This window comes from Hesperophylax consimilis, chromosome 17 (genome assembly GCF_061612785.1).
Source record: "Hesperophylax consimilis isolate HC1 chromosome 17, BYU_Hcon_1.0, whole genome shotgun sequence".
Taxonomy (NCBI): Eukaryota; Metazoa; Arthropoda; class Insecta; order Trichoptera; family Limnephilidae; genus Hesperophylax; species Hesperophylax consimilis.
Genome location: NC_142852.1, coordinates 11,085,140 through 11,094,841, shown reverse-complemented (window position 1 = coordinate 11,094,841; position 9,702 = coordinate 11,085,140). Strand labels below are relative to the sequence as shown.

Genomic DNA, 9,702 nt, shown 5'->3' with positions numbered 1-9,702 from the left:
TCCAAAAGTTCAGTTAGATCGAGATTTCTGGTAAGGATTCGAGAGCCCCCTGAGCTTGAGGGCCCCGGGGCACTGCCCCGCGTAGCCCCTAGGTAGCTACGCCGCTGCTAAAAAGCCCTGTTCAATATTCCATAGATTACAGCCATTGACCATCTATTAGTTTTGCGTCTACACAAAATTGAGGAACACATTTGATCAAATGAATCTACGCCTCCTTTTGTTTTGTTGTAGTAATGAATCATGTCTGGTTTGCCACTTGAATTATTCATTATTTAATTTTCATCACAAGAGGTAAACTATCTTTGCAAGTTTTCGCTTGTACGACAGAAGTGTCTGAGGGCCATCAAAACAAAACATAGAACTGCCAACGGGTCAAGATCTCGAGTTCTTCAATTATTGTTAGTTGATTTCCCGCTTATTTCATAAAATTGTGCCCACTAGATTTAATTTGTATTTAGAGCTGGTCCTCGAGAGGTGCCCACTTTATTCATAGCTGAAGTTTTGTGAGATGATTGACCCTTATTTGTTAACCAAACATCCCGCGTCTTCTTATGTTTCTAACATTTCTTTCGTTATTCTTACCGTGAAGAGGAGAAGAGTTTTTAGGAACACGATGAATTTCCCCTGAGTTTGTCAGATTTCGAAGCATTAGCAGAATCAGATGCTAGGTCAGCTTTTGCAATTTTAAGTCGACTACTTCAGTGGGAGCAGATTTTTGTAAAGGGAAAGTCTTTTCAGTTACATAGTTATTCTCATCTTAGCTTTGTGTGTGGTGCACAAACTGGCTGTCTTCTTCTTTAGAAGCTGATTCTTTCAGAGAAAGAATATTTTCTTGGTCTAATATTTTCAAAATATCGTCACTGTTATAGACCATATATTAGACCATGACACATTGGTATCTGAAACAATGCCAAATAATCATAAAATGTACGAAAAATTAACTAAAGTAAAAAGACATAATCTTAGTTAAAAAGTTACACAAAGCCTAAACACACGTCTCGCAGGCGTACCATACCTCAAAACTCAACAATGGCTGAACTCACCTTATACAGGTACAATCGGCAAGCTTTCGTCGGCCACTGGGTTCGCTAAAGAACACGAGGCGCTATCTTCAACCGTTAGAAAGACAAAGAGAATTTTAGATTGTGTGTAAGCCTCGCAGGCGTAGATAAGACTTCTAGGCTTATTGTGTGTAAGAAATGGCATTCTGGTAATAATAAGTTGGGAAGGTTATTGATAAACTAAAATTGATCATTTTTATAGTGCTGAAAAAGCACTCAGAGGATGCTTTATAAAGAATCTTAAGATTGAATGTTTTTTAAGTTTGTGTATGTATTTTATTTATGGTATTTCCTTATAATTTGAAGAAGGTACGAAACTTATTTGATCAATTTAAATGTAGATATGATAAATTTTACGTCATATAAAACGCTTACAAATTCTTTGTCATTCACATCATTATATTACTATTACGATTATTGCTGTCTGCAAGCATAAACAAACCACTCTTTAGACCGATGTCTTCGGGCTTTTTGTTTCCAAAAATATTTTACAGTACGCTGTCTTAGTTCGTCTATGTTCAATAGACCTTTTTTTGCAAAACTGAGTTATGAATGCCAATATGTTCATTAGCCTATTGCGCAATAATGAAGCTCAAAAAAACCATATGTTTTGGTTTTTAAGTTTCATTGTAAGCTTTTTTCGAGTGCCAATATCCACTCACGGAATAATGTTTCAGTTCTTATTTGTTCAATCTCCTGGATATTGAACAGAACTTTTTGAAGTTCATAGATATTTGTTCAACATCCCGCAGAAGGTTGAGGTCTTTAATGTTCAATCTCCACTATCAACCAATCAGGAGCCGGCTAGTTAAAATGTGCGGCCATGTTGATTTTTAGTTTTTTTCTAACAACGAAATTGTTCCACTAAAAATACGTTTAATTGCGAATATATACTGTTATTGAACTAAAAAATGACTTCACCGACTCCAGAATCAATAAACCTTAGAACAGTAGCTCAAATAGAAAGGTAAGTCTTAAAATTATGTCATTTATAGGCTTTTTCACCATATTTTACATGTACTTCTTGAATTTGCTAGGCAAATATACAGGATGCTTAATTTATTATTTATTTATTCAACTATTTATTTACAAACTTAGGACTTTTACCTAAAATGAGTATAAATAAATTACAAGTATATTAGTGCATTAAAACTTATTTTTATTCAAGAAATACAACAAAAGAGCCAGGACATGGAAATATGCAAGAAGTCAACTGTCCTCATAGTCTGATTGAAAGACATCTACGAAACATATTTAGTCCGTTATTGATCAACAAACACGGCTAAATCCATTTAAATTCTTATGGTGGTCTTTACACCATATCTTCCTCTCTGTAACATGCCGCAAATAGACTATATGTTATTTGAAATGATTAATTTGTGAAAATAACATAAATGAATCAAATAAAATTTACTTGCGCACGCCGGGATTTGAATCCGTGACCTCCGGATTTCTAGTCAAGAGTACCCCTAGACCACGGAGGCCGTAATACGTACGATGTAAGAATATCTCACATCATGCATGCACCGACAGCCGATAGTAGTATATTAGCGGTAGGTACCTTTGTACTTGCGCATTGTTTTCAAACTTCCAAAATATTGGATGATTTATATAGAGTATTTTTTGTGAAAAATCAACTCAAGGACTCTGTTTGTATATTTTAAAGTAATACTTTAAGTCAACTACTAACTAAAATAAAATTAAAGTATTTGAAATCTGAAAATCACCCTGTATATACAATTTACCACTAATTGGCTAATTGAACAAAAAATACCTCAAACTTATGGAAGCCGAATTGTTCAATCTCCAGACGATATGTTCAATATCCAAAATAATCGTTCATCATTTTCAAGCCATGTTCAACGTCCACCTTTAAAGTCATAATATGGGCATATTATAGCTTCAATCTTCAAAAAATAATCTTTAATAATTTCCTGTTACACAAATCAATTAAATGAAATGACCAAAATGTAGAATTTTTTAGAATTTGCCTGTGAAAACAAAAAAAAACGTCTTCTGTAAAATTTGCTTAGTGGTCTATTGAACATACAAGAACTAAAAAAGCGAGTTTGCCTGTTTAAAATAATCATTAAATATGGGAGGCGGGCATAGGTACCGTCGCCCCGGGAGCCATTCACATTTAAATTATGATCCGTTTATTTATTAACGAGTAGGGGTACCTAATTGCGTTATGTATATATTTTTAGGTATTTTTTTAAGTAGGTGCAGGTACCTACACAGATGGTACAGGGTAGGCAGGTACTGAGAGCGTGTATAAGCCCATTTTCTAGGTTAGGTTCGCAGTGTTGTTATATAACGTATGGATAAAAAATAAAAACGATTAAATCTGTTCAGGTCATGGACTAAATACAACTAGACTAGCCGTAACCATTGAAAAATAACCCCAACAGAATTTTTTTTTGGTTCACGTGCACATTTATGAAAAGGCTCACGCATTGTGTCGCAATGCGAAATTGCAACTGTGCATTGCGTTTTACCTTTTGTTGGTCTAGAGTTAAGCTATTTTGCTTGTCAGCTATGCTGGGCAAGTTAATTTTTTCAATCACAAAAATAACCCATTTCCAAATATTTTAGATTGTACCCATCGCGGACTTTATTTTAGAAAATGTAATCAGCTATCTGAATAAAAAAAATATAAGTACCTTACCGATAGATTGAAGGCAACGCATTAACAGATATCAGAAATTAATAGAATTTCACTAACGACAAGTAAATTTTCTGACGTCATCTTTCAAACTAGTCACAATAATGACGTCATGCAGTGTGTTATACGCTTTTAACGAATACATATAAACAATAGTACATGGCACGAGCTTACCACATGATAATTATTGATGTGTTGGTTAAAATCACGCGTTTTTACTTGATGCGCGCAAAAAACTTTAGCTGTCTTACTCATAATGAAATCCCTAATACGACGATAATACTCCGTATTAGCTATACAGGGGTGGGGGCCTATACTGGTCAGATTAAAAATATTTACTCATAATCATAAATTTTCCCAATATAGCTCGACCGCTGGATTATGGAATATGATTTTTTTACAGTAGCAACACTTGAAAAATTTGGCATTTTGCGGCGTGTTGCCAACTTCACGTTTATTCATATGTCAAAAAAGTAATCCAAGAATTGGTTTGTTTATCTTCGAATAACCTAAAAATGGATAATGTTGAGATTAATTTTATTGAAGAGGTAGAATTAAAAAGGCGCAAGCGTAACAAAAATTGGGGTGACGTTGAAAAGGTTTGTTAACTTTTATCTTGGCTCTAATGTTTTGTTTACTTGTTTGAAATTAGTGTAAGTATAATGATTGTTTTCCTTGTAGGCCTTGTTGAAGGACTGTGTGACTGAACACGTGAGGGCTGTAGAGAACAAAAACTCGGACGGTAACACCCTAATTGCCAAGAGGGAAGCTTGTTTTATTAAAGTAAGTATACCTCCATAATATATCCGCATTGTTAACTTTTCTACAGATTAAACTTTAAGTTTGTCGCTTCGTAGCTTTGACATCCATTTCAAATAAAAAAAATATCATAGTATAAAATTAATCAGGTAAAGGTATTCATACCACATAATTAATAGCACACTATTTTTCAGATTTAACACACTAAGTGACCACAAAAGTGACATGGGTCAGATACAAGCTCAATGGAAGATGCTCAAATTGGCTTGTAAGAGCCAATTGAGCCGGTATAGGAGGGAAGTGATGGCAACAGGTGGAGGTCCCCAACCACCAAGTCCTTCGCAGGATATTCTCTCGATGGTGGATTTGTTACCACATGAATTCGTAACGGACAAAAATGTTGACGATAGCGATTCAACATTTAAAGCAAAGGTAAATATCTTTTTATCGAAGGAAGCAAATACTTTGTGGTGTGACATTATATATTAAATGGAAAACACACACTTTGTAAAACACAACTTTTTATATGAATTAATATTTAACAGCCAACCAGCATTTTTTTTTTCAAAAGATAAGTTGATAGTAATATTATTGAAATATTGATGGTTCTGTCTATATTTAAACTCATGTAAATCTTGCTTTAATTGTGTGAGTTATATTGGTAATTGTGTTTTATTATTACAGATGAATGTTCCTACATCAACCCCTTACTCCACACTGCCACACTCTGTTCCCAATAGGAAGTTGTCTTTTGAGGTAATATACCTAAACCTACTTAAATGATCAGCGCAACAATGAGTGCTAACTATTTGCAATATTTAAAGCAGTAACTTTTCAGTTGGACATAATCTTTTGTTTATATCAACAGGAAACAAGTGAAGCTGATTCACCACCACCGCCACTATCACCACAAGCACACACCATCCAGCATGTCCCGCTGCACGCTTGCCCTCCACCTCCACCTCGGAGGCGCCCACGCCATAAAGTAAGTATTTCTTCACACCACATTTTTGTTTGCTCAACTGACTTTATTGTCGTACCAAAACTGAAAGTTTACTAAGAAAAACAATAACTCATATATGAATATTATTTTTTTATGTATAAAATGCACGATAATTTCAGTTGGACATAATCTTTTGTTTATATCAACAGGAAACAGTATCGAATAACAAAACTGCTGCTTCGGAGAGAGACGGAAGACGTTTAAGCGAGAAGTTTCGGACTGAGGTACGTTTTTACTGCCAAGATGCTCAAATAGTATTGTTATTTTCCTAGGAATTCAATGTTGATACAAATAATATATGTGTTTTTTACAGGTTTCCAGTGAAGCTGATTCACCACCACCGCCACTATCACCACAAGCACACACCATCCAGCATGTCCCGCTGCACGCTTGCCCTCCACCTCTCCCTCGGAGGCGACCACGCCATAAAGTAAGTATTTCTTCACACCACATTTTTGTTTGCTCAACTGACTTTATTGTCGTACAAAAACTGAAAGTTTACTAAGAAAAACAATAACTCATATATGAATATTATTTTTTTATGTATAAAATGCACGATAATTAAGAGATTTGCAGAGAATAGATTAAAACACCGTACTAGGTGACTGCCTGTTTCATGGTGACTAAAGTTGAATATAGTTATTTTGTATGTAGTGTTGACATATGGATTAATAAAAATAATAATTGTAAAGCGCCGTTTTTGTGAGAAATCACCTCTGCTGTACACTTTGTTATATATAGGCACTATCTAAGTTTATTATTTACAAAGATACATAAACATACTTACCTGGATTGGAAATTGGAAAAATTATAATAGAAAGTTGGAATTTTTTTATTATGTAATAATTACAGTTTACAATGTATAATAATATTTGCTAACAATAATGATATATAAAAATTAGTTTTCACAATTTTTTTTTTGAATTTTTTTGATGTTTCTCCTTTATGGAAGCAGACGCTTGTGTTTAAAAGAGATGCTGAATATCGAGATGAACATTATTTATATAAGTATCCTTATTAATAATTTAAGGAGTTAAGAATATTAAAAATATAAGTGTATATCAACAATGTACAATTTAACGATTTATGACGTTACATTATTTAATTGACGAATTTCGTTATTTTGATTTTTTACATTGAAATGATCTCTGATAGAATAATTAATAATTAATAATAATTATGTTAAACCAGTTAAGAAAACTTTGTCATTTAATGTTTTTATTTTCAGGAAGACGACTTAGCCCAAATGAAGGCGAACGTCTTTGAAGAAACAAAAAAAATAATGCACCTTGAGCACCAAAAAAAAATGGAGTACTTGTTCAGGCTCATGAAAGACGAATCCAGGGCTAAAATTCGTCTACAGGAAGTAGAGTCACAGACCAGGGTTAGCTTGATGAAGAAGGAAAGTGACCTTAAAAATTGTCTACAGGATGAAGAGTCGCAGACCAGGATTAGGTTCATGGAGGAGGAACACAAAATTAAAATGTCGATGCTGAAAGATGGATGGATAGCCAAATAATTATTTTATTTTAAGAGTATGTATGATATATGGTGTGATTGTGGGCGAGGCAGGTGGTTTGACAGACTGTCCTCTCTGCGTAACCTTTCTAGGAAGGGTGCAATGTTTGGTTAATTAGAATTTGTATACATCCCAATTGATTTCTCGTAATATTTTATATATGATTGCAGACCCCTAGCAGCTCTAAAAAAGGCGTGGGACAACTTGAAACGAGATGCCCGAACACAGAGGGCAAGTGTTCGTTGCCAAATATTTGGAACTGGTGGAGGGCCCAGTCAAGACATAGAAGATCCAGTGCTGCTGAAGGTTGAGGCAGCAATTGGATTAAGTTCCTCCGGGATGGTAAATTCGTAAGTTAAAATATCTTGTTTTTAATTAAATTGGTATTTGGTGATGACTGAACATATTAAATTCTCCCTATATTCTATTAATTGCTAGTTTTGCTTTGTGGGAACTATTTTCTTTATGATTTATGATTCTTGTTTATTGGTCATCGTTCATTAGCTTCGCAGACCAATATCAATAATAATGCCTTTTATGTGTACTTTTTAATCTTTCTTTGGTTTGCTTTCATGTTGCCCACATCTTCGAGTCTCTGTTGCCGAGGGTTACGACTCCCACTCCAAACGCTCTGATGAACAAGGATACTCCACTAGATGCGCTCCTTCACGGCATAGAGAGCTGCCAACACCAACGTTCCGGATGCCTGTGATTGGTCACTCCGGTTTATTGGTGTTGCTTCCATACTATGTTCCTATAACATTCCATACTAACACATTCCATACTATGTTCCTATAAACTGTAAACTATTCTATTATTTATGTAAAACTTGTAACTTTCTGCCTAGTTTTTTAATGCTGAATCTTTATGTGGATGATGTTTTTTCTGTAGTTTTATCAAAGGTTACAGTTAAGAGTTTAGATTCAAAAAACCTTCATTAACAAAACAGTTTTTTCTTTGTTTTTTTTTTTTTTTTTAATTTCCTGAAAGTTCAACCTCGTAACACATTTTACGTCGAGTACTGAATATTTAATATTTGCTCATCAAAACCTAACAAAACTGCATGTATTTTCATTGGCCGACAGTTTAGAGAGACATGACAGCAAAAATAGATTTAAAATCAGTAAATTAACTGCCAAATCCATCCACAAAGAGAATAAAGCTTTTTCTAGTAGCGTGGATTCATTTATTGCAATATATGAGACATTTGTATAGCAAGAAGAGATTGTTTAATTTATAAATGTACCTAACCTTCCATTTCCCAACCCTTATGGGTCAGTGAATGACCAACAACCAACTGAAAACATGACAAATGACTCTCCGAATAAGCTAATGGGAGAAGAGTTTGGAACGTTAAGAGAGTTAGAGCGAAGCATGTCAGTCCACCATTAATCGAGTTATCTGCATTTATCCCTTCTTTCAATATCTCTACAACCTTGTCAATTCTCATAAACATGCTTCCCAAATACACTCTCATTTACCTATTAAATATAAAGTACCCATTAATCATACACATTCATTTTAAAGTTAAGTTGAATTTATTGAATTCCTTGTAATATAAATAGACCAGCTCAACGCCCATGTAAACATAATGAGGAAATCTATAAATGGTTTCTCAGTTAGGTGAATTACACATGACTATAAATTAAGCACGTTGTAAACTGATTTCCCTAAAATAAAAATAAATAAACAATATTGATCATACCTTAGTCTTATTATTATATCTTCATTATTGTGTAATATGCATTTGTGTCGCAGGTACATTATACTACTGAGTATGTACATTTTTTCAGTGTAATATAATTATATATGTAGATACAATCATATCGCGTACATACTAATACATTTAAAAATGTTGATCAATGAACACCTGTCTAGTGGCATTTCCAATATGATTGATTGGGGCTACTTGTTCATTTGGGGCTACTTCCATGAAACCACCACCACCTGCTTCTGCTCCTGCACCCTCATCATGTTCTTCATCCATCATCATCTATTCCAAATTACAAATCATAGAATTAGTACATACAAAACTCTAATGTAAGGAATATCTAAAAACTGACATATTATATTATGTTTTATTTTAACACATCTTTTATTTTGAGTTGTTTTCTTACCTAACTGAGGATCATTCATATCGATGGCAAGACAATGGAGAACAGCAAGAGCTACGATAGTTGTCTTGATGGTATCGAGAGATCCTGACATACCCCGCAGCAGGCAACGAAATCTCTGTTTCCATACCCCAAAACATCTCTCCACCGTGTTGCGAGTAGATATTTGAGCCCTGTTATACGCCACTTCTCTGGGGTTTTTTGGGTTCCTAACTGGGGTGAACAGATATGGTGTACAGGCATAACCTCCGTCTCCCAACAGTCATCCGTTGAAGTGACCTTCTTCAAAACTCTGCTTGATGGAACTTTCCCGGAAAATACGAGCATCGTGAGTACTGCCTCTCCAATGAGCAACAATATCCATAATTTTTAGTTCTGCATTGCACACCACCTGGAATGAATTTATTCATGCAATCAATGTTGGTTAATGTTTATATTTCAGACACGTATTGAGGTTTATCACTTTACAAACCTGGACATTTAAGGAATATATCCCCTTCCTATTGATGTAATATTGGCCGGCATCACCCCCAACTTTCCTTATTTTAATGTGCGTGCAGTCAATGGCACCCATTACTCCA

The 9,702-nt window shown here is 34.5% G+C and overlaps 1 protein-coding gene across 1 annotated transcript; it reads left to right on the top strand.

The window, feature by feature from the left end:
- The first annotated feature begins 4,405 nt into the window (after nucleotides 1–4,405).
- Nucleotides 4,406–8,537, top strand: LOC149415973 (uncharacterized). The gene is made up of 8 exons (XM_089642015.1): nucleotides 4,406–4,509; nucleotides 4,680–4,917; nucleotides 5,170–5,241; nucleotides 5,354–5,470; nucleotides 5,638–5,712; nucleotides 5,802–5,918; nucleotides 6,717–6,872; nucleotides 7,178–8,537. Exons 2-8 carry the CDS (start codon nucleotides 4,711–4,713, stop codon nucleotides 7,316–7,318), a joined length of 885 nt encoding a protein of 294 aa, XP_089498141.1. The 5' UTR covers nucleotides 4,406–4,509; nucleotides 4,680–4,710; the 3' UTR covers nucleotides 7,319–8,537.
- Nucleotides 8,538–9,702: the final 1,165 nt, after the last annotated feature.